Source organism: Pseudophryne corroboree, chromosome 4 (genome assembly GCF_028390025.1).
Source record: "Pseudophryne corroboree isolate aPseCor3 chromosome 4, aPseCor3.hap2, whole genome shotgun sequence".
Taxonomy (NCBI): Eukaryota; Metazoa; Chordata; class Amphibia; order Anura; family Myobatrachidae; genus Pseudophryne; species Pseudophryne corroboree.
In genome coordinates, this window is record NC_086447.1 from 655,804,829 (window position 1) to 655,830,414 (window position 25,586).

Below are 25,586 nucleotides of genomic sequence, written 5' to 3' on the forward strand. Positions count from 1 at the left end.
ACCAATTCAGGTAAACGTGCATAACTGCTGAGAAGGACGGTGATGGGATATGCAACACCTGAATAATTAAACAGTCTATGACAGTATTGGCATAATCTACGGTGTGAAGACCAACTGTTTATTATCTGTACTTGATGATTTACTGTAACGTATTACTATTATTCAAGTTGTTTGATTTTCCCAATGCCTTTAATAAACCGAAGTTGAGTTGACTGCTCCCTGAACAACCCACTTGTGCAGACGTATATCCCTTACATCTCCGAAGTATCGTGAACGAACTTCCATCTTAAGTTGGTATCCCGGTACACAGATAGTGTAAAGCGGACATAATCACCAGGTAAAAGATCATCTACTCACCCAATAACATTGTCCTTTATTTGCCCGGGTATCACAGAAGCTCCACTTCCGGTTCGGGCTACAAGCAAAATTGAGTCCCCGGCTCCAACCTAGCAGACAGGCCGTAAGCCACACAGGCACTGGAGGCACCCGCCGGCACCGCGAACCTATCCACCAGGTGCAGGGGAGCCTCAGCAGGTCAGGAAGGGTCGCCACAGGCTATAAGCAGGGCCAGGGAGCGTATTAAATAGGACCCAAGCAGGAGCTCAGGTTCAGCACAGCTGCTGGGTTCCGTTGCCAAGCCACGCCCCAGTAATTACTTTTTTTATTAACCACTGCTAATATAGATTTAGGAGTCTATTTACTAAGCCTTGGATGGAGATAAAGTCGCTGGAGATAAAGCACCAGCCAATCGGCTCCTGTCATTTTTCAAACACAGCCTGTGACATGGGAGTTAGGAGCCGATTGGCTGGTGCTTTATCTCCAGCGACTTTATCTCCATCCAAGGCTTAGTACATAGAACCATTAGTGCCCTATGATCTTGTATGTCCATATTACATTGTTCCAGATGTCTTATGTTCTGTCAATAACTTGGGAATTTAGCATTAACTTGTAAAACTGAAAGATATATAAAAAATGTTTTCATGACCTTCAAGTGTCTACTCATTTTCAAAATTCCCTAGCTAATAAATTGGTTGCACCGATATTATAGGGGAATATAGTTTTGTAATAAAAGCTTTCTATAAATAACTGAAATGAATTGTCTGTGAGCTATAAATAAACAAAACGTTATAGCTTTAATACTGTACATCTTTTTAAACAACCTTTTTCTTTTGTAGCAGTATTTGTACACATACACATTTGAGTTAGCGGAGTGTTTCAGCTTTATAGATCTCACAAAGGTCCTCCTTCTTTCCCCTCTCTAGAAAATGGTGTTTTGTGATCTTGGACAGAGTGTATTAGATAACGCCTGGCAAGGCTACAATGCTACCCTGCTTGCCTATGGACAGACAGGTTCAGGAAAAAGTTATTCTATGATTGGATATGGAGCAAATCGAGGGATCATTCCAGTTGTCTGTGAAGAATTATTCCGAGCTATTGAAAGCAACCAAGAGGATAACAGAAGCTACCAGGTCAGTTAATATAATTTGTCTGTTGGAGAGAAATGTAATGGGAAAGTTACTAAAGTACATTTTTATCAAACCACAGGCTTCTATGTGATCTTATTTACTAAAGGTAAAACTGCACATCAAATCTCATGAATGAAAACAGCTAGGTCTCTAACAAAATTAGTGGTTTGGAGACCTGTGATATAAAGCACCATATTTGTCACGTTGTGGTTTGTCTATTACTGCTGAATAGGTAAAGATAAGTCCTGGAGCAGTTCTCACCCTTCAAACTACAGATTTGCATGACATCCAGTGTTTGGTGGCTTACACACTTCACAATAAACCACAGTTTAGTGAATTTCCCCCTAAGTGTTACTATATAAAACATATAGCCTATTTTATTTTCTAGATGTGTTGGTATTACAGTAATGTGGTCATGAGGTGTGACTGAGACTAATGTTTTCTTGGAATAACAGGTTACAATGATAAAGCAGGGTAACTATGAGCTCATCACACAGACATATAATCTGACACACTGCACAGTGGATGAGCAATCAAAGTATCAATAGATTAATATCCAGCAAGAAAATGAATACTATACTGCTCTACTGTAGACACAGAATTATTTAGAAAATACCAAATATTCTTGAAGAAGTATTGTCAGGGTCGGCTCTGACCAGATTGATGCCCTTGGCAAGATTCTGGTTTAGGTCACGCCAGTGTTACCCTGATGGAAGCTGCAGGACCTGTAGGATCGGTGCTGGGCTGTACAGGCTTGTTGCTGCTGCCTATCATATAATATGACTGACAGGCAACTGCGCAGCAGTGCTATCGGAGGACAGCCACTGTCATCCTGGACTTCTGAAATCTGGAGCTGGAACAATGGAGCTTAGATGTCTAGCCTGCCCAGATGCCCCTAGGGATTTCCATATGCCCCAGGCATTTGCCTATACTGCCTAGAGCCAGCTCTGTGTATTGGGATTATTTTTAAGTAAGACAATCACAGATAAAATTAAATAAAACATAATATATACACCACCAACGGATATGTATTGTAAATTGTACCAGGGCACAAAGATTAAATCCTCACATTTTTAGTTCCAATGAACTAAATCTCTACTAGAAATGCATCATACATACTCCTAAAGTCACAAAGTCTCCTGGGAGCCCCCATTCAGAATAGCACTCCAAATATCAACCCCTTTCTTATTCAACACAATGGCTGCCTAATTCATGAACTTATTGTTTCATTTCTATACACAGATCGGAACACACTTGTTACATCATGGCTTTCAGTCTACCACATCATATTATACAAGCACACAGACAACCCATTCAGGGATTTTGTGTTTTGCTGCACCCACTGTAGCTCCTTTGTCTTCATACTGATATATACTCCTTACAGGCATCACTGCTGTATTTATTCATGTTTCACTTCCCAGTCATTACTATCTAACACCAGGGCCATCTTAGCATAGAAGGCAATGGTGAAAACAATGCACTAGGGCCCCTACACAGTCATTTACGGGAACCAATTAAAATATAACCACACCTTGCACCTCCTGCGGTTCCACACCTTCTCTCTACATGCTTCGATACAGTGAATGGCTGTCAGCACTCTGATTGGTGGATATCTCCAGCCATCCACCAGTCACATACCTCCCAACTTTCATGATAGGGTATCCGGGACTTTTGTGTGACAAAGCCGCACCGGATCTCGAAAAGGGGCATGGTCTATGGAAAAGGGGGCATGGCTTTGCGGGAGTGTCGCGATCGTGGGCCACGTCCCTGTTTTCATCACTGAAGGGGCATGCCCAGCGCTCTGTGAGCTGCTGGCATGCCCCCTCTCCATCTGTCTCCCGTGAATAGACACTGTGCACAGATGTACCGTATTTTTCGGACCATAAGACGCACCTGACCATAAGACGCACCTAGTTTTTAGAGTAGGAAAACTGGGAAAAAAATATTCTGACCTCTAAGAGATATTTCTGTGATTTCTCAGACTCAAGAATACAGTGCAGCCTTCTGTCAGAGCCAGCATACACAGACACACACACACATCAGAGCGAGCATACACACACACACACACACACACACACACACACACACACTGACAGTACCAGTGGTTCCCTGCATCTCCTGAGAAGGGAGGAGGTGGGGGGGAGCGGGGGAGTCACATGACGCCGGCTCTGCTGCTGAAATGTGGCCGCTCTGCGCTCTGATGATGACGGCACAGCAGCTGCAGCAGCATCCAGGACCCGCCGCTACCCGCCGGCCGCCGCTACCCGACAGTACCAGTCAGAGGCGTATCTAGCACGGGGCGAGCAGGGCACGTGCCCTGGGCGCCATGGCAGCCCCAACAGAGAGGGGCGCTACCGGCACCTGCACGGCCCACTCGCCCCATGCTTCAGGGATTCCGCCAGCGCTACCCGCGGCGCTTTCCCTGTCTCCCCGGCTGCTGTGCCTGTCACAATAGACAGGCAGCGGCAGCCAGGAGCCTCCCCCTACTCCCCCCTGCAAAGTGCTCCCCCCTGCAAAGTGACTGTGTGTACGCGATCGCGTGCGCGACCGCGACCGCGGAGGTGCGCGCATGCGCGTGCGCGGCCTCGGGGGGGCGTGCGGCCCCTGAACAGCAGTGAGTGCAGGTGAGCGGGAAGGGGGTGCGGGACATTTTGTGTGTGTGTGTTAAGTGTGTGTGTGTTAATTGTGTGTGTGTCGGACAGTGTGCGTGTGTGTTGTGTGTGGGACAGTGCGTGTGTGTTAATTGTGTGTGTGTGGGACAGTGTGAGTGTGTTAATTGTGTGTGTGGGACAGTTTGAGTGTGTGTAAATTGTGTGTGTGTGGGACAGTGTGCGTGTGTTAATTGTGTGTGTGTGGGACAGTGTGTGTGTGTGACAGTGTGAGTGTGTTAATTGTGTGTGTGGGACAGTGCATGTTTGTTAATTGTGTGTGTGACAGTGTGAGTGTGTTAATTGTGTGTGTGGGACAGTTTTGAGTGCGTGTTAATTGTGTGTGTGTGGGACAGTGTGCGTGTGTGTTAATTGTGTATGTGTGGGACAGTGTGAGTGTGTTAATTGTGTGTGTGTGTGTGTGTGTGTGTGTGTGGGACAGTGTGAGTGTGTTAATTGTGTGTGTGTGGGACAGTTTGAGTGTGTGTGTTAATTGTGTGTGTGTGGGACAGTGTGCGTGTGTGTTAATTGTGTGTGTGTGGGACAGTGTGCGTGTGTATTAATTGTGTGTGTGTGGGACAGTGTGCGTGTGTGTTAATTGTGTGTGTGTGGGACAGTGTGCGTGTGTTAAGTGTGTGTGTGTGTGACAGTGTGAGTGTGTTAATTGTGTGTGTGGGACAGTGCGTGTTTGTTAATTGTGTGTGTGACAGTGTGAGTGTGTTAATTGTGTGTGTGGGACAGTTTTGAGTGCGTGTTAATTGTGTGTGTGTGGGACAGTGTGCGTGTGTGTTAATTGTGTATGTGTGGGACAGTGTGAGTGTGTTAATTGTGTGTGTGTGTGTGTGTGTGGGACAGTGTGAGTGTGTTAATTGTGTGTGTGTGGGACAGTTTGAGTGTGTGTTAATTGTGTGTGTGTGGGACAGTGTGCGTGTGTGTTAATTGTGTGTGTGTGGGACAGTGTGCGTGTGTATTAATTGTGTGTGTGTGGGACAGTGTGCGTGTGTGTTAATTGTGTGTGTGTGGGACAGTGTGCGTGTGTTAAGTGTGTGTGTGTGTGTGTGGGACAGTGTGAGTGTGTTAATTGTGTGTGTGTGGGACAGTGCGTGTTTGTTAATTGTGTGTGTGGGACAGTGTGCGTGTGTGTTATTTGTGTGTGTGGGACAGTGTGCGTGTGTGTTATTTGTGTGTGTGGGACAGTGTGCGTGCGTGTGTGTTAATTGTGTTTGGGACAGTGTGCGTGTGTTAATTGTCCCGGCGGTTATTGGCGTCTGTAGTGTGCGCCCCGTCCTCCTCCGCTGCCGCTGACAGGAGCGGCGGTGTGCGGCTCTCCCCCTCCTCCGCCGGCTCCGTCCTCCCGTCGTGGCCCTGCAGTGTGTGCCGGTCTCCCCAGCAGCAGCAGCAGCAGGTTAGTCTCTCTCCCCCCCCCTCTCTCTCTCTCTCTCTCTCTCCTCCAGTGGATTGCAGTTTGTAAGTATCATTTTAATTTTTACAGGTACCCCTATTGAATTCTACTGGACAAGTGGACGTGACCAGCGTGGGATGTAGGTAAGTAATCTGTCTCTCATTTTTACAGGTACCCCTATTGGATTCTACTGGACAAGTGGACGTGATCAGTGTGGGATGTAGGTAAGTAATCTGTCTCTCATTTTTACAGGTACCCCTATTGGATTCTACTGGACAAGTGGACGTGATCAGTGTGGGATGTAGGTAAGTAATCTCTCTCTCATTTTCACAGGTACCCCTATTGGATTCTACTGGACAAGTGGACGTGACCGGCGTGGGATGTACGTAAGTAATCTGTCTCTCATTTTTACAGATTCCCCTACTGGATTCTACTGGACAAGTGGACGTGACCAGCGTGGGATGTAGGTAAGTAATCTGTCTCTCATTTTTACAGGTACCCCTATTGAATTCTACTGGACAAGTGGACGTGATCGGCGTGGGATGTAGGTAAGTAATCTGTCTCTCATTTTAACAGGTACCCCTATTGGATTCTACTGGACAAGTGGACGTGACCGGCGTGGGATGTAGGTAAGTAATCTGTCTCTCATTTTTACAGATTCACCTACTGGATTCTACTGGACAAGTGGACGTGACCAGCGTGGGATGTAGGTAAGTAATCTGTCTCTCATTTTTACAGATTCACCTACTGGATTCTACTGGACAAGTGGACGTGACCAGCGTGGGATGTAGGTAAGTAATCTCTCTCTCATTTTTACAGGTACCCCTATTGGATTCTACTGGACAAGTGGACGTGATCGGCGTGGGATGTAGGTAAGTAATCTGTCTCTCATTTTTACAGGTAACGCTATTGGATTCTACTGGACAAGTGGACGTGACCGGCGTGGGATGTAGGTAAGTAATCTGTCTCTCATTTTTACAGGTACCCCTATTGGATTCTACTGGACAAGTGGACGTGACCGGCGTGGGATGTAGGTAAGTATTCTGTCTCTCATTTTTACAGATTCCCCTACTGGATTCTACTAGACAAGTGGACGTGACCAGCGTGGGATGTAGGTAAGTAATCTGTCTCTCATTTTTACAGGTACCCCTATTGAATTCTACTGGACAAGTGGACGTGACCAGCGTGGGATGTAGGTAAGTAATCTGTCTCTCATTTTTACAGGTACCCCTATTGGATTCTACTGGACAAGTGGACGTGATCGGCGTGGGATGTAGGTAAGTAATCTGTCTCTCATTTTTACAGATTCCCCTACTGGATTCTACTGGACAAGTGGACGTGACCGGCGTGGGATGTAGGTAAGTAATGTGTCTCTCATTTTTACAGCTACCCCTATTGGATTCTACTGGACAAGTGGACGTGACCGGCGTGGGATATAGGTAAGTATGTGTGAGTGTGTCAGTGTGCTTTAATAAATTTTTACTGTCACGGTGTGTGAGTTGTGTTTTTATTTGGGTATTTTTTCTGTTGTAGAACTACAGGTACCGGCGGGCCCGTTATTTCCCTGCATGTTGGTACTTGAGGTTCTCCAAGTACCAGCAAGCGGGGGAGGCTTTCTGGGCCTTGTAGTTCCACAACAAAAAACAATATTCTTTTTTTACTTACATGGCTATCAGCCTCCCATCCACAGCCCACGGATGGGGGGGACAGCCTCGGGCTTCACCCCTGGCCCTTGGGTGCCTGGAGGGGGGGTGACCCCTTGATTTAAGGGGCCCCCACTCCTCCAGGGAACCCCGGCCAGTGGTGACTAGTTGGGGGGGGTAATGCCACGGCCGCAGGGACCTACATAAATGTGTCCCCCGGCTGTGGCATTATGTCCCTGGCTAGTGGAGCCCGGTGCTGGTTTAAAAAATACGGGGGACCCCTACATCTTTTGTCCCCCGTATTTTTGGAACCAGGACCGGACTAAGAGCCCGATGCTGGTTGTCTAAATACGGGGAACCCCTGTCCAATTTTTTCCCAGTATTTAAACAACCAGGACCGGCTCAAAGAGCCCGAGGCTGGTTATACTTAGGAGGGGGACCTCACGCAGTTTTTTTTTACATTTTTAACCCATTCAGACCCTTCTCCATTAAGTTAATGGAAACCCTGGACAACAAAATTGCATTCATGTCCTCCTCCCACTCCCTTCCCAGTCCCAAACACTGATTATTATTTTTTTCTATAAAAATGTACAATATATCACAAGTATGATGAGCAGGCATGCAGCGGGCATTGGCGACTTTGGACTGAGTTGCAAATTAGTGGCGAGGGCTGGGTCAGTTGATGGTGGGCGAGTTTGTAAGCCATTGGTGGTGGCAGCGGGCATCGGCTCAGAGGCAGTGGCGGGCATTGGCTCGGTGGCGGTAGGGGTCATCGGCAGGATTCGGCGGACATTATGGCTGTAGTGCCTCACCGCACGCCACTGACCTCACCGCACGCCACTGGTGTGTGGGACAGTGTGCGTGTGTGTTAATTGTGTGTGTGTGGAACAGTGTCAGTGTGTGTAAATTTTTGCAGTCCAGTGTGTGTGTGGGGGAGAGGAAAGTATGAGAATGTGTGTGTGTAGTCTGAGTGGGTGTGTGTAGGATTTGGGGGTGGCCAGTCTGTGTGTGTGTGTGTGTGTAATCAGTGTGTGTGGGATGTACTAATGGCCATTTACCGAAGAGAGATATGTATTAAACCACGGGCACTGAGATGCCCTTCTCGCTCACCATCCAGCTGGGTGGGCGAGCCGGGCGGGTGGAAAGCCAGCAGCAGGGGCAGCATGCCGGATATCAGCAGCCGAGGATGGGGGCTGTAATGCACATGCGGAGCCCAAAGCCGGAGATCAGCAGCATGCTGACCGGCAATAAGCAGCTTCTGCTTCCGCGTTCAACATGCTGCTGATCTCCGGCTTTGGGCTACGCAGGGTTCGGGGGATGGGTGTCCTCTGCCGGTGTACTGCAGCTCCGGGGGTGCGGGCTCCGGAGGCTTTCAGCACTGTTGAATATCCAGCTGCCTCAAGTATGTACAGCCCGCACCCTCTGCTGCTGATATCCGGCATGCTGCTGCTGGCTGTCCCCCCGCCCGGCTCGGCCACACAGCTGTATGGTGAGAAGGGCATCTCAGTTCCTGAGGTTTAACACATATGCCTCAGAAAATGGCCTCTGCGGTAAACGATACTAATGCTTACCGTGACAGTAACAGCGGGGAGGAAGGCGCACATCGGGATCCTGCAGCATGAAACAAGAACCCCTTCGAAGCGCAGCAGACCACACTGAAAAGGGTGCATACCCGGTGCGGTGCTCTGCATCCCGGTTGGTGACGAAGATGTGGAGTGTCGGAGGTGGCAGAAGCGCTGCAGCTTGGGGTGAGAAACCGCTGCAGCCCTTCCGCTGCTAAACTCTGCAATTAGTCTATTAAGGGGGTGGGCTCCCCTCATCATAGTGCCCCACAGGCCATGTTAATTCTGGGTGTAGGATCCCCTAACTCTATAATGGGAATTTTGGCTCATATCATGTGCTGTAAAGTGAATTTTGGCTAATACCGTGTGCTATAATGTGAATTTCGGCTCATACTATGTGGGGTAATGTGAATTTTGGCTCATTCCGTGTGCTGTAATGTGAATTCGGCTCATACCGTGTGCTGTAATGTGAATTTCGGCTCATACCATGTGGGGAAATGTAAATTTTGGCTCATACCGTGTGCTATAATGTGAATTTCGGCTCATACTATGTGGGGTAATGTGAATTTTGGCTCATTCCGTGTGCTGTAATGTGAATTTCGGCTCATACCGTGTGCTGTAATGTGAATTTCGGCTCATACCATGTGGGGAAATGTGAATTTTGGCTCATACCATGTGGAGTAATGTGAATTTTGGCTCATACCGTGTGCTATAATGTGAATTTCGGCTCATACCGTGTGCTATAATGTGAATTTTGGCTCATACCATGTGAGGTAATGTGAATTTCGGCTCATACTGTGTGCTATAATGTGAATTTCGGCTCATGCCGTGTGGGGCAATGTGAATTTCGGCTCATACTGTGTGCTATAATGTGAATTTCGGCTCATACCGTGTGCTATAATGTGAAAGGGGCACCAGTACTAGATAGTATAAGGGGTCCTACTACACTGAAGGACACGCCCCTTTTGAGTGACCGCGCCCCTTTTCCGGAGCGCGCGCGCCTTCGGCGCGCGCATAATTGCTATCTGCACTCTTTCATTCCACCTTCAAAAATTCTACTTCGACCACTGCACCTACATACACATACATACACACCCTGACATCTTTATATGCAGTGACACCGGTGGCGTCTGCACATACTTTCCTTTTGTATTTTTTTTTTATTATCATTTTATTAATTTATTATTTTTATTAAGAAAAAATTATTATTTTTTTTTTTGGGGGGGGTGGGGGGGGCGCCATTTTTGATCTTGCCCTGGGCTCCAAAAACCCTAGTTACGCCTCTGGTACCAGTAATTCCCTGCTCTCCTGAGGAGGGAGGAGGTATGGGGGAGCAGGGGAGTTACATGACGCCGGCTCTGCTGCTGAGTTGTGGCCGCTCTGCTGATGACGGCGCAGCAGTAGCATCCAGGACCCGCCGCTACCCGCCAGCCTCCGCTACCCGCCGGCCGCCGCCACTACCCGCTACCCGCAAACGTCTTATTCGCTCCATAAGACGCACATACTTTTCCCCCCACATTTTTGGGGAGAAAAAGTGCGTCTTATGGTCCGAAAAATACGGTATTAAGCCTGGAGAAGGGATAAAGAAGTGATAAAGCAGTGATAAGGGCAAGGTGATAATGCACCAACTAATCATTACAGATTTGAAAAATGACAATTAGGAGCTGACTGGCTGGTGCGTTATCACTTTGCACTTATCACTTCTTTATCCCTTCTCCAAATTTAATACATCTGCCCCAGTATCTGTTCACTGCTGCTCTGCTAAGAGCAGGGAGTGACAGGAGCCTCCCAACTGCCCCCCCCCCCCCCCCCCCACACACACACACACAGGACACTGAGGCACGCGGGTGGGACAGCGGGACAGTCCCATAAAAATGGGACTGTCCTACAAAGACCGGGATAGTTGGGAGGTGTGCAGTCAGCATGCTGACTGCCATTCGTTGTCTGGCTGGGTGGCAGGTAGTGAATGCTGCCTCACCTCTCTGATTGTGTGACCACCACCTGCCCCTGCTCAAAGGCACCAAGAATTGTGGGGCCCTGGGCAGCTCCCAATGTGCCTATACGTTAAGATGGCCCTGTCTAACTTTACGTCCTTCTTCCTTCTCACACTATGTACAGTACCTTTGTAAAGAAACATAGGGTTCATCTGTCATCCTGCTACATCCTTTCCACTTTCCCTGTACATAATTTCATACATTGTTTTCATACATTGTTGCCTGTCTTATCTCACACTTAGAAGTCTTTTGCTTTACTCGCATCCATCCCATTCTCCCTTATGTATACAAATAAATAATTCAGCCTTTTATATTCAAAGCAAGTGGTTTTTTTTCCTATCCGCTATCATTTGAAAGCATTCTTCATAAAGAAAGCACCCAATCTGTCACCAATTCCAACCAAAGTTCAGTAAGAGAGAGTTCGCACAAATGTAGGTTATGCAGACCAACAGGTAAGCAAGTATACAGTTGTTTGGAGGTGTATCTATTGCACATAGCATGGGGAATGCACAAATGCACACTGATGAGTAGTAATAAACTAGGGTCATATGCTACCCATGCAGAGAATATCACATCTCCATATGCGTACAGCTCTGCATTTGAGTAATGTACTTTATTACTTTTACTTCCAAGTCTGCATCAGCCCATATATATATATGTTATCCACTGGACTCTGAGAGGAACACATCACCATTTTTATGCATATTATGCCCAGTGCTTTATATGCTGAAAGTTGATCATCATCCACAACAGTTCAGTGATAGATATTTGTTAATTTACTATCAGTTATACTAAGACCATTGTTGAGATATAATCCATCACGCCACGATATGAAGCCATATTTGCATTGCGATCTAATACACAAGATATAACCTGGTTGCATATACCTACCTCAACTGGTACAATTAGAGGTGTGGATGGTTTATCAAGTTATTCCCACCTCATTGTCTGAGCATCCGATTTCTGTACCCCTGAAGAAGTCCCATTAAGGGACGAAACGCGTTGGGTCAATCTATCTTACTGCAATTGTGTCACTCAGTGAATCTATACCAACAAAGAACTGAATGTAAAATCGGATAAATCCAAAGACACAGCTTTGTGAACCTTATCGATGCTCTTGATGTTTTATTGTATTTTTAGGAATAAATTTTACTTGAATGTATTTGAGACTTTTATTGTATACCACTACAATTAAGTAAGTGAACAATACCATTAATATAGCGCCCTCAGATCTGTGCATTTGATATACTGTAGATATATATATACACTGCTCAAAAAAATAAAGGGAACACTTAAACAACACAATGTAACTCCAAGTCAATCACACATCTGTGAAATCAAACTGTCCACTTAGGAAGCAACACTGATTGACAATCAATTTCACATGCTGTTGTGCAAATGGAATGGACAACAGGTGGAAATTATAGGCAATTAGTAAGACACCCCCAATAAAGGAGTTGTTCTGCAGGTGGTGACCACAGACCACTTCTCAGCTCCTATGCTTTCTGGCTGATGTTTTGGTCACTTTTGAAAGCTGGCGGTGCTTTCACTCTAGTGGTAGCATGAGACGGAGTCTACAACCCACACAAGTGGCTCAGGTAGTGCAGCTCATCCAGGATGGCACATCAATGCGAGCTGTGGCAAGAAGGTTTGCTGTGTCTGTCAGCGTATTGTCCAGAGCATGAAGGCGCTACCAGGAGACAGGCCAGTACATCAGGAGACGTGGAGGAGGCCGTAGGAGGGCAACAACCCAGCAGCAGGACCGCTACCTCCGCCTTTGTGCAAGGAGGAACAGGAGGAGCACTGCCAGAGCCCTGCAAAATAACCTCCAGCAAGCCACAAATGTGCATGCATCTACTCAAACGATCAGAAACAGACTCCATGAGGGTGGTTTGAGGGCCCGACGTCCACAGGTGGGGGTTGTGCTTACAGCCCAACACCGTGCAGGACGTTTGGCATTGCCAGAGAACACCAAGATTGGAAAATTCGCCACTGGCGCCCTGTGCTCTTCACAGATGAATGCAGGTTCTCACTGAGCACATGTGACAGATGTGACAGAGTCTGGAGATGCCAAGGAGAATGTTCTGCTGCCTGCAACATCCTCCAGCATGACCGGTTTGGCAGTGGGTCAGTAATGGTGTGGGGTGGCATTTCTTTGGGGGGCCGCATAGCCCTCCATGTGCTCGCCAGAGGTAGCCTGACTGCTATTAGGTACCGAGATGAGATCCTCAGACCCCTTGTGAGACCATATGCTGGTGCAGTTGGCCCTGGGTTCCTCCTAATGCAAGACAATGCTAGACCTCATGTGGCTGGAGTGTGTCAGCAGTTCCTGCAAGACAAAGGCATTGATGTTATGGACTGGCCCGCTCATTCCCCAGACCTGAATCCAATTGAGCACATCTGGGACATCATGTCTCGCTCCATCCACCAACGCCACATTGCACCACAGACTGTCCAGGAGTTGGCGGATGCTTTAGTCCAGGTCTGGGAGGTGATCCCTAAGGAGACCATCCGCCACCTCATCAGGAGCATGCCCAGGCATTGTAGGAGGTCATATAGGCACGTGGAGGCCACACACACTACTGAGCCTCATTTTAACTTGTTTTAAGGACATTACATCGAAGTTGGATCAGCCTGTAGTGTAGGGGTGGGCAACATGCGGCCCGCGGGCCGGATGCGTCCCGCGGACCGATCGTGCCTGGCCCGCTGTGCCCCACCAGAGTGCAATGACAAGCGGCCCGACAGGCCGCTTGTCATTGCACTGCTGAGGCATTGCGCCGCTGAGGAAATCCCGGTCACGTCACAGGGTCAGCTGACCGGGATTTCCTCTGTTACCATGCGCGCGCTGGGCGGCACGGGGGGCGGGCACTGCAGTGAGCAGGAGCGGCGGCTGAGTCAGGAGAAGAAGCGGTGGCCAGCGAGCGGGAGCAGGAGAGGCCACATCAGCAGCGACTCCAGGCGGCAGCAGCAGCGCGGATCATCGGACAGTGGGGATCGTCTGCCACTGTGACAAACAGGTAAACCCCCTGTCCAGCCAGCCCCTGGATCAGCGCTTCATATAGGTTTAGGGGTGGGGGGGCCGCGGAGTTAAAATCTGCAATATGGGTTTAGGGGAGGGGGGAAGGGACTGTCTGCCATAATATGTAAAAAGGGGGACGATGTCTGCCGTAATGTGTAAAGAGGGGGACGATGTCTGCCGTAATGTGTAAAAAGGGGGACGATGTCTGCCGTAATGTGTAAAAACGGGGGCACTGTCTGCTGTAGTGTGTAAAAACGGGGGACGATGTCCGCCGTAATGTGTAAAAAGGGGGACGATGTCTGCCGTAATATGTAAAAAGGGGGACGTTGTCTGCCGTAATGTGTAAAAACTGGGGCACTGTCTGCCGTAATGTGTAAAAAGGGGGACGATGTCTGCCGTAATGTGTAAAAAGGGGGACGATGTCTGCCGTAATGTGTAAAAAGGGGGACGATGTCTGCCGTAATGTGTAAAAACGGGGGCGCTGTCTGCTGTAATGTGTAAAAAGGGGACGCTGTCTGCTGTAATGTGTAAAAAGGGGATGCTATCTGCCGTAATGTGTAAAAAAAAGGGCACGCTGTATGCCGTAATGTGTAAAAAGGGGACTCTTTTTGGGTATTTTGTGTGTGGCCCTCGAATATTCGCTGGAAGTGTTAAGCGGCCCCCCAGCTGAAATAATTGCCCACCCCTGCTGTAGTGTGTTTTTCCACTTTAATTTTGAGTGTGACTCCAAATCTAGACCTCCATGGGTTAATAAATTTGATTTCCATTGATAATTTGTGTGTGATTTTGTTGTCAGCACATTCAACTATGTAAAGAACAAAGTATTTAATAAGAATATTTCATTCATTCAGATCTAGGATGTGTTATTTTAGTGTTCCCTTTATTTTTTTGAGCAGTATATATTAAACTGTACTTCCACCACTTATTATTAATAATATAATGCATCTGCCCTGCCACAATTGAAACATTTCTTTTAGACACCCTTATTCTATACCTGCACAAACACCCCATCATTCCTGTTTTTTTTTGCATGTACAGTACCTGCCCATATGCAATGATCCCCATGTTTCCACTCACCTGAAGTATCTGTTTTTTTGCTCTGGATGTTGTCATCCTAAAATTCAGGTATATGATATACAGTAACAACACTTTTCAAACACATAATGAAGATTAGGAGACAGATGTAAACCAAGCCACACTTGGACGTATTTTTTTAAAGCAACAATCATGTACAAGGTATAGTTTTGTCTTGTACATGATTGCCCCTATAAAAAAAAAAGTCAGAGTTCGGCCGGCAGCCTGCACCCCTGGCCAACTCACACTTCATTACATAATTTTTGAACTGTTCTCTTTTTCTCCCCATCCCCTGTAAAATGGTACCACTCAAAGAATTTCACCCCTTCTTAAAAAATACAAAACTTACTGAGTTGTAGTATGGGTACAAAATGTGCTCTCCGGTCTTGCTCTATATATCCATGATTTCAGTATTCAAAAATGAGAAGCATTTATCTCCTGTCTTTAGCTGTTTGTTGTTCGTTCATGGCTATTTCTGCCTTTAGTATTTAGTCTTCAGCAAGTAAAATGTTCGATTTGGTAGAGATCAGGTGATTGAGTCGTCCATTGCAGAATATTCCACTTCTTTGCCTGGCTTACTTTTGCAGTATGTTTTGGGTCGTTGCCCATCTGTACTGTGTGATGCACCATCCAATCATCTGTGCAAAATTCAACTGAATCTAAGCAGACAGTATATCTTAATACCAAACTCATCCAGCTGCTTCTGTCTTCTAACACAGCATCAATAAATACTAGTGACCCAGTGCCATTGGAAGCCATGCAGGAACATGCAATCACATTGTCTCCACTGTGTATTACAGAAGATGTGGTATACTTTGGATCATGATACATTCCAAACCTCTCCGTACTTTTTCTTCCCATAATTTTAGAACAAGTTGATCTTAGTTGCATCTGTCCAAAGAATGCTGTTCCAGATCTGGGCTGGCTTTTTTTAATGTTTTTTGACAAAGTCGAACGGGGCCTTTCTATTTTTGAGGTTTATTAATGGTTTGCACCTTGTGGTGAACCCTCTGTATTTGCTCTTGTGAAGTCTTTTATTTATGGTTCACTTGTATAAAAGTATCCTTATCTCCTGGAAAGTGTTCTTCACTTGGATGTTGTGAAGAGGTTTTTCTTTACAATGGAAAGGATCATGCGAGCATCCACCACTGTTGTCTTCCATGGACGTCCAGACCTTTTGAGTTGCCAAGCTCACCAGTGCATTCAGTTTTTTCTCAAAATATAGCAAACTGTACATTTGACCACTCCTAAGGGCAATACATACAAATTACCGGCGGTCGAGATGCTGGCTGTCAAGATACTGACAGCGGTATTTCGGTCACCAGTATGGACACCCATAGCCTGACTCGCCGGTATTCCGTCAGCAGCGGGATTCCGACATTGGCATTTTAATGGCCGGGATCTCAGCAGGCGGTTTCCCCTGATTGCCTCCCCTCGTAAGGTTCTCACTATCTCTCTGATGGATTGTTTTGCAGCCTAATGATGGCCTGTTTAGCTTGCATTGTGAGCTTCTTTGACCACATGTTGTGGGTTCACAGCAACAGCATACAAATGCAAATGCCACACTTGTCCATGAAATAGCTTTTGCATCACATGTCCAATTACTTTTGGTCCCTTGAAAAAAAGGGGGCTACATATTAAACAGCTGTAATTCCTAAACCCTTCCTCCAATTTGGATTTGAATACCCTCAAATTAAAGCTATTAGTGTACACTTTAAATCCATATTAATTATAGAACTGTAACTTACATATGTTTTGGTACAAAGCTAAATTGACAAAAATTGATGTTGCATCATTGTCTTTGCAGGTAACATTCAGCATGCTGGAAATATACAATGAACAGGTAAATGCTTTCAGTATCACCTGACTGTAATAATTTTTATTATGCCCATATACTGTATATGATAAAACCAAGTGCTGAACTCAATCTAACATGCACAGAGCCTGTCTCTCACTAAGTTTTATAAAAATAAATAAATAATGGGTGAGAGCTTTGTAGGTGAGTGTGAGAAGTTAGAATTGGATTCTGAATGGGAAGGGTAACCAGTGAAGGTACTGCCAGAGAGGGGAGCTGAATGTGGTACGTTTGGTAAGGAAGATGAGATGGGCAGAAGCAATGAGGATAGATTGGCATTGAGAGAGCCATTTGACAGAGAGGCCAGATACAAGGCGATTACAGTAGTCTAATCTGGAGATGACCAGTGAGTGGATCAGTGTCCTAGTAGCATCCTGGGTGAGTAAGGGTCTGATCCTGGAGATGTTTTTGAGAATGAAATGGCAGGTTTGTGAGAAGTACTGAATGTGTGGTTTGAAGGAGAGGGAGGAGTCAAGGTTTACTCCAAGACAGTGCACTTGGGGGCTAGTGGAGATAGTAGTACCATCAATGGATAATGAAATTGTGGGAGGTGAGGTAATGCAGGAGGGAGGGAAGATGATTAGCTCAGTCTTAGACATGTTGCATTAAGGAATTTGCTTGGACATGCAGGAAGAGATAGCAGAGAGACAGTTGGAGTTATGAATGAGGAGATAGGTCAGAGTAAGCAATGTAGTTATGAGTATTATCAGCATGTAGAAGATACTGTCAGTCAAAAGAGCAAATGAGCTCACTTAATGAGAATGTGCAGAGAGAGAAAAGGAGAGGACCAAGAACAGAACCTTGGGGGACACCTAAAGTTAGTGGAAGTGTGTGTGTGTGTGTGTGTGTGTGTGTGTGTGTGTGTGTGTGTGTGTGTGTGTGTGTGTGTGTGTGTGTGGGGGTCCACAGTGTCAAATTCAGCAGAGAGGTCAAGGAGAATAAGCAGAGAGTAGTGGCCCTTCAATTTAACAGCAAGGAAGTCATTGCAGACTTTTGCAAGGGCAGTTTTGGTGGAGTGGAGAGGACAGATACCAGACTGGAATGGGTCAAGCAGTGAGTGGGAGGAAAGAAAGACAGTGAGGCGGTTGTAGACAATATGCTCAAGGAGTTTGGAGGCAAAAGGGAGGAGAGAGATGGCTCAGTAGTTGGAGAGAGTGGTTGGATCAAGGGTAGGTTTTTTAAGAATAGGGGAGATAAGTGCATGCTTGAAGGCAGAGGGAGCAGTGCCTGGTTAGAGACTGAGTAGATGGGCAAGATGGGATCAGGCAGAAGAAGAGAGGTAATGGAGGAGGGTGGAGGGGGGTGAATAATAGATGAGGACCATTACTTCCTCTCCAGATACAGGGAAGAAATTATATGCCAGATATGATGTATAGACAACCACGTGTCCAGCTGTTGGCTGGTTATCATCATGATGTCATGACAATTAGCCTATTTATATGTGGAGGCCTGGAGCTGTACAGATCTGTCCTCATACATCTAGCCTCAATACGTCATGCACCACAAGATGCCTGGCGTAAGTGAGACGGAAGTTCCCGGGCAGATCTGCTAACATCAGGTGTATTCCCCCCCCCCACCCCCCCAAAAAATGCATACTTGTCTGCATATTAAATGCTGCGTTACAGTATCAGTGGCTGTTGTTCAGGAAAACACTGTAATGTAGCATTTCTTTTGCAGATACAGCCGCAGTCGAACACAGATCATATCCGCATATTATTTTAAACAATATAGTCTGCTTGTGTGTCGTATTCGCAAAGCAATGCAAATAAGACACATTTTCGAGGTAAATTGCACAAAAAGATGCACAGCATTATTAAACTCACTCACAACTAGGCCCGACTAGAAGGGCTCCTTAACGTGACTGCAGCAAGGATGCAAGAGGACAGATCTGTAGCTCCATCTGCTCTATTGTTAATCTGACCCTGCAGAGGACTCCGTTACACAAATTTGAATTTATATAATAAGTTACTAGTCACGTCAAGGCATCTCAGCTCAAGTGCTCCTACAGTACATAATCATAGCCTCACTTTGGATTGATAATGTCGATATTATCTTAGACCGAAAAGCTATACCTCTAGATACACTATTACCGTGGAGCCGCTATGGCCGATAGACTGAATACATGTGCTACGCACTTTGTACGCTATTTGAGTAGAGTCCCGCACGTGGTACGTACTTGGCGTACACACGCTGCGCTGAGCGTACAGAGTACACACAGCGTGCGCACACACAATTGATAACCTTTAAACCTTATTAATGATACAATGCAAAGATATGATTTCACTTTAAACCCTTAGCAGCAAAGTACTGCAACGATGTTATACCTTAAACCTTAAGTAGCGCTGACGGTACAAAGTACCCGCAGTGCGTACACCTTATCAATACTTATACACCTTATACAGATAAATACACTCTAAAACCCTTGCAGGAAAGTGAAGACACAACACCGATTTGTAGTTGAAACCACAGGGTTCTAAGGCCACCGTGGATTATTCCAAAAGGTAAAACAGTACAAATCATACACTACAGGCTAACAAGATAAATCTAAACAGAATAATGGCTACAGAGAATGTACATACGTGAGAATGTTCGCAAGCGCAACCCGGCCGGTCCTCCGCTAGTCAGATAGAAAGCGTTCAGAGTCGTCTCACCGGCCAGGCAACAACGGTCTTTTTATACACAACTTACATACACAATACAATGGTCACTGTAATCTCATTGTCCATTGGACACAGAGATGTGTCTTTTCATTACAGGTGAGGCCATAGGTTGATTTGAAAAGGTGGGCGATGTCTTTCCCCAACTGCTCTTGTGGGTGGTATCCTCTGGATTCCCGCCGCATACATAATATACAGTAAATACAGTTAATATCTATATTCTACTTCTGCACATAACTATACGCTGGAACATGCAATCTTTCTCTAACCAACACCGGAATGTTACCCTCAAAATACCCTACAGCTGGATACTAGACATCACCTTCCAACCTTTATCTGACTCTTCCTATCATGCAAAGGCGAATCCCTTAGTCCTGGAACTGTTTAAACTATTGATACTCGCTGATGTGGTGCAAGGGAACTATGGGTACAAAATGCACTATTTGGGTTAAATATGTAATGTTCTAATAACCCTCTACGCGCTCACAAACTCCGCCGTAAATACCCATATCACGCGCATGATCGCCGGAGCGATCCTACGCAAATTGCGGATATGTGCACGCACGGCGGACTGAGTGCACGTGCAGCAGGCATGTGCATGGGGTTAGTACAAAGCATATGCATTACAATATTTTTCGACTTTGACAGTCCACCATTTGGCAGTCAACAATAACTGCCACTATCTAAACATTAAACAGAAAAATATACAATACAATATCTACAGACGGTTGGATAAAAATATACAATACATTATCCATAGATAATTGGACGGTAGGAGGAGAGGTGTAGGCGGGAAATGTATGGCCTAGTGGGACAGTAAAAGCATGTATGTATGAAATCCATGTCTGAGGGGCATGTATCATCGTGCCGTATATGTTCTAGATAAGCTTCGAGGTATTGCGAAGTATACATTAAATCCTTCTCATCCCGTATTAAGGGTCTGTAAGTGGGCCAACAAACACTACCGAGCTCTTTTCGGCTTCTTGTTCCAACAAATGGGGTGCACATTTAGTTGCTGATACATGGAGGGGGAACACATGTGAATGCTAATATATGGATATCACCTGTCGACTATGTGTGTCACTACCTGAAGGTTGTAGAGATGAGGATAAGACACATATGTACAATACATTCACATAACATTTTCGTAATCATTCTTGGGTGTTGATTGAAGTCTTCTCCGGATGGGTGTATTTTTGCTGAGGGAAAACAAAGGAGAAACAGGTGAAAGAAATGGACCGTGGAATCACGTCTTATCACAACATTGTCTCTATTGATGGGTCATAAGTTAAATCAGTTGCTGTACCAATGCCCCTGCTCCTCAAACTCATCACTTTGGTACTGCGCTTGCTCCGCGTTAAAATTCGAACACATCTAAATATCAAACCAATCATCATGACAACTCCCAGGATACAAAGGAGAAACTTTCCTACACTCACGATAACATTTTGAGCCCATTCTCCTGAACCTGAGAACCAATTGCGTGGGTTCAACCATGAGACCCAGCCGGTCAGTTCATTACTCACAGCAGTAAGGGTAAGGTTGTGTCTCCTCCGGAACTCCCACTTCAACTGCAAGATATCGTCCATCTTTTGATCTATGACCTCGGTTGGGTCATCAGTGCTGTTTGTAATGTACGTGCAGCACTTCACACCATACTGAGTTGCCAAGGTGACACAGTACCCGCCTGTCACCGCTGTGATATAATTTAGAACCATCCTGTGCTGGATCAGTTCCGTTTTGTAAGCTTGCAACTCCCTCCCTGTATACCTGAAGGTGTCATCATACATCTCGGTGATATTATCTATCAGATTCGCTAGCGCGTGAATATACCTATAATTTATAATTCCTCTGGCGGTACGGGTGTTGTCTAACGCGAATAGAGATTGAATCCCGGTGGATTCGTGGATCAAATCAGAGGCTGCGTGCTCTGTCCTATCTATAAGGTGTCTCTTAACGATGTGTTCATAGTGAGTATGAGTGTAAGGAGCTTGAGCATTGCGGTGAACGTCTTTCATCTTATTATGGGTTATGGTCATTACTTCTGGCAACACTCTTCCAATGTAACACAATCCCTCTGAGTTTGGGGCAAGCCACTTATACGCCTTCCTCCCGCATATGAAATATGCATCATCGGGGAGAACATATGGGACAGAATATGACATTACCATATTGCAAACCTTCCAAGTGAAAAATCCTATCCCAAACTCTCTCATCTGTTCAGTACACGTATCAGGCTGTATGATATGCGCACAGTACCCTGGTGATACTTCTCCAACCCGCATGGTCCTACTTGCTAGAGTATACCTATACCGAAAATACCTTCCACCGTTGGCTATTTGGCGTATAAGTTCAGTGTCTACGGGTATTCTGTCGGCTCTGTGTGAAAATGCCATGGTTTGGTTATTCCATGTCACTTCCCAATTTCCCGGCTTTCGGGAATTGGAAATGTTGAAACATACTAAGGATCTATCCACATGATATTGGTGGAGCTTCAAACTAGGGGTCCTAGAAATATTAAATTTCTTGTCCACCGGTCTCCCACCCCGTAATTCGAGTACCTCATCTATTGCTAAAGAGTATGGTACTAGTCCTGACTTGCTCTGACCTTGAGGTACTTGTGAGCACACCCAGCATTCTGTTTGGTTTAAAACCTTACCCACTAATGAGTGATAATCACTCAATGGATGACGGTCCATGTTGATATTAAGGCTGGACTGACATCTCTGGATGCACCCATCCTCAACTATGTTTTCACAGTTTCTACAAATACAATTTTCCTCAGCCAATAACCCTTCACAGTGCCTCCTAGTTTCTTGACTACCAGATCGTTTTCTGATACTCGCCTTTGCTCGGTGGATGTGTTGCTCTTGGAATTCTACAAATCCGTCCTTGTCATCAGAACCCATTCCAGATCCTTTCTCAACCTCTCTGGTACTCTCACCGAAACAGACTGCTCTGGTCAACAACAGGGTCAACAGGAAAACCCGGAATGCAGTCTCTTGGGGTAAGTCCATTTTGTTAAGGGGAGAGAAAAGGGAATGGGAGATGGAGAAAATAATAAAAAGGAAAAAGAAATTTGGTGCGACAACCGCCTCTGGTCTTGTAGTTCTCCGTGCTCAGGTGCCGTGACAACAGTCCTGCCTCTCAACCTTCCCGGAACAGGCACTCCAGTGATACGATTTCCTCTACACTCTGCTCTTTGTCACGGGCTCTCTCTGGGTCAGCGACCTTCTTACAGTGGGACGAGTGGACCCAAGTCTCTCTCTCGGCAACCTTTAATGCTGTCGTGCTGGTTAGTAAGACTTGGTATGGTCCTTCCCACCTGTCAATCAGGCAACCTGAGCGTAGAAAATTTCGAATCATTACATAATCCCCAGGTTCAATGTCATGACAATTACTGTTTGGTAGGTCAGGAATCACCAGCTTTAGATTTCTGTTTTGATTCCTCAACTGCTAGCTCATCTTAACCATATATTTTACAGTCACCTCATTATTGCATTTCAAATCATCCTGGGGGTCAATCATTACATGGGGTTGTCGACCAAAAAGAATCTCAAAGGGTGATAGGTTAAGGGGGGACCTGGGAGTGGTTCTGATGCTGTACAATACAAGTGGCAAAGCTTCTGGCCATAATAATCCAGTTTCAGCCATCACTTTGTTCAGCTTGTACTTAATAGTGCTGTTTACTCTTTCCACTTTCGCACTCGCCTGTGGGCGGTACGGAGTATGCAGCTTACTATTAATTCCCATCAGTTTGCACATAACCTGAAAGACTTCACCTGTAAAATGGGTACCCCTATCGCTTTCAATTATCTTAGGGATACCATATCTGCACACAAATTCCTGCACAATTTTCTTTGCAGTGAACGTAGCAGTATTTGTGGCAGCGGGGAACGCTTCTACCCAATTTGAAAACACGTCAATACAAACTAACACATATTTTAAATTTCTGCAGGGTGGTAACTGTATGAAATCAATTTGTATTACCTGAAAAGGGCCGTCTGTCGGCGGGATATGGGATGGTTCTGTTGGTATTGACTTTCCAATATTCTTCCTCAAGCAGATAAGACATGTCATTGCTCTCTTACCTGCATGAGAAGAGAATCCTGGCGCACACCAGTAGGCTCTCACCAGCTTACACATACCCTCTTTGCCCAGATGAGTCAGACCATGTGCCGCCTCAGCTAAGCTTGGAAGATATGCTCTGGGGGCTACTGGCTTACCCTGTCCATCTGTCCAGAGTCCTGAGGACTCCTGGCCATATCCTTTTGACCCTCAGACTGCCTTTTCCTGTGGAGAACACAAATTTTGCATTTCACTTAATTTTTGTGTTGACGGTATTCAATACCATCAGTTGTGTGATATCTGTCTGTATGGGGGTGCTGGCTGCTAATTTAGCAGCTTCGTCTGCCCGGCTGTTACCAAGTGACACTGGGTCTTGACTGTAAGTGTGGGCTTTGCACTTGATAACAGCCACTCTGTCAGGTTCCTGTATCGCTGTTAGAAGCCTTTTTATATGGGATGCCTGGGCTACAGGTGTGCCAGCTGCCGTCATGAAATTTCTGAGGCGCCATAGGGCCCCGAAATCATGCACTACTCCAAAGGCATACCTAGAATCTGTATATATATTGGCTGACTTACCCTTAGCCAATTCACACGCTCTGGGCAACCAGCTCAGCAACTTGTGCTGAGTGCGGTGGGACAAGGGGTTCAGCTTCTATGATACCTTTGTCATCTACGACTGCGTATCCAGTACACAAGTCTCCCGAGTCCATCTGTCTGTGGCAACTACCGTCAGTGTAAAAAGTAAAATCTACGCCTTCCAGTGGGTTGTCACTAATGTCGGGTCTTGCCGTGAAAGTTTGGTTCAGATATTCCATACAATCATGTGAGTCAGTGTCTGTACTAAATCCTCCTTCACCATCACTCTCATCCTCCACCCTTTGTGCCTGTCCAGGCACACCTGAGAGATAAGTTGCAGGATTTAGTGCGCTGTATCTCTTTATGGTGATGTTTACAGGGGCCATTAGTGCTAATTCCCACCTTGTAAACCGTGCTGATGAGACATGTCTGGTTTGGGCAGAGTTCAGTAAGGCTGATACTGCATGAGGTGTATGGATGGTCAGGTTGTGTCCCAACAATACATCTTCACTTTTACTCACTAGCAAGGCTATCGCTGCAACACTTCGCAAGCATGTGGGGAGAGACCGTGCTACGGTGTCCAACTGTGCACTGTAGTAAGCTACCGGCCTGCTGGCATCACCATGTCTCTGGGTTAGGACACCTGCTGCACACCCAGCACTTTCCGTACCGTACAACTCAAAAGGTTTCCCATAATCTGGCATGCCTAATGCAGGTGCCTGTGATAGGCATTGTTTAAGTCTCTCAAATGCCAGTTCGGACTCATCTGTGTGAGAGATACGATCTGGTTTGTTCGAGGAGACCATTTCCTGCAAAGGTAAAGCCAGTATGGAGAACCCTGGGATCCAGTTTCGGCAGTAACCACACATTCCAAGGAAAGTGCGGATCTGCTGCTGGGTTTGTGGCAGAGTCATGTCGTGAATCGTCTGTATTCTATCAGCGGTGAGGTGTCTCAGTCCTTGTGTCAAGCAATGTCCCAAATATTTTACCTTGGTCTGGCACAACTGTAACTTATCCTTTGAAACCTTGTGTCCCGTATTAGAAAGGTGAAACAGAAGCTGTTTCGTGTCTTTCAAGGACGACTCGAGTGAATCTGAACACAGCAGTAAGTCATCTACATACTGTATTAATACTGATCCGCTCTCAGGTTGAAAGGATTGTAAACAGTCTGGGAGAAAATACTTGGGCTGTCAATGAAACCTTGGGGTAGGCGAGTCCAGGTGTACTGTACTCCCCTGTATGTGAATGCAAACAAGTATTGGCTGTCAGGGTGCAGAGGGACCGAAAAGAAAGCAGAACAGAGGTCAATGACAGTGAAAAATTTTGCAGTAGGGGGAATTTGCATGAGGCTGACAGCTGGATTTGGCACTACGGGGAATTGGCTCTCAACTATCTTGTTTATCCCCCTTAGATCCTGCACTAGCCTGTAACCCCTCCCCCCACTCTTTTTCACAGGGAAGATGGGACTATTGGCAGTGCTGGACGTCCTAACTAGGATGCCCTGTTGTAGCAAGCGCTCTATGACTGGGTACACTCCTAATTCCACCTCTGGCTTCAGAGGATACTGTGGGATTTTTGGAGCTATCCTACCATCTTTTACTTGCACAACTACAGGAGCTACA

General features: G+C 46.1%; 1 protein-coding gene across 3 annotated transcripts in view; it reads left to right on the forward strand.

Annotated features, from left to right (window-relative positions):
• Positions 1 to 1,299: 1,299 nt before the first annotated feature.
• LOC134910117 (kinesin-like protein KIF28) overlaps positions 1,300 to 25,586 on the forward strand; it is a 355,700-nt gene continuing 331,413 nt past the window's right edge. For 2 of the 3 annotated variants that reach the window (XM_063917784.1, XM_063917786.1), the window contains exons 1-2: positions 1,304 to 1,469; positions 16,616 to 16,651. In XM_063917784.1, the coding sequence (XP_063773854.1) occupies positions 1,371 to 1,469; positions 16,616 to 16,651 (135 nt within the window). In that variant the 5' untranslated portion in view covers positions 1,304 to 1,370. Of the gene's footprint in view, positions 1,470 to 16,615; positions 16,652 to 25,586 lie in introns of all 3 variants that reach the window. The other variant, XM_063917785.1, reaches the window with a different exon arrangement.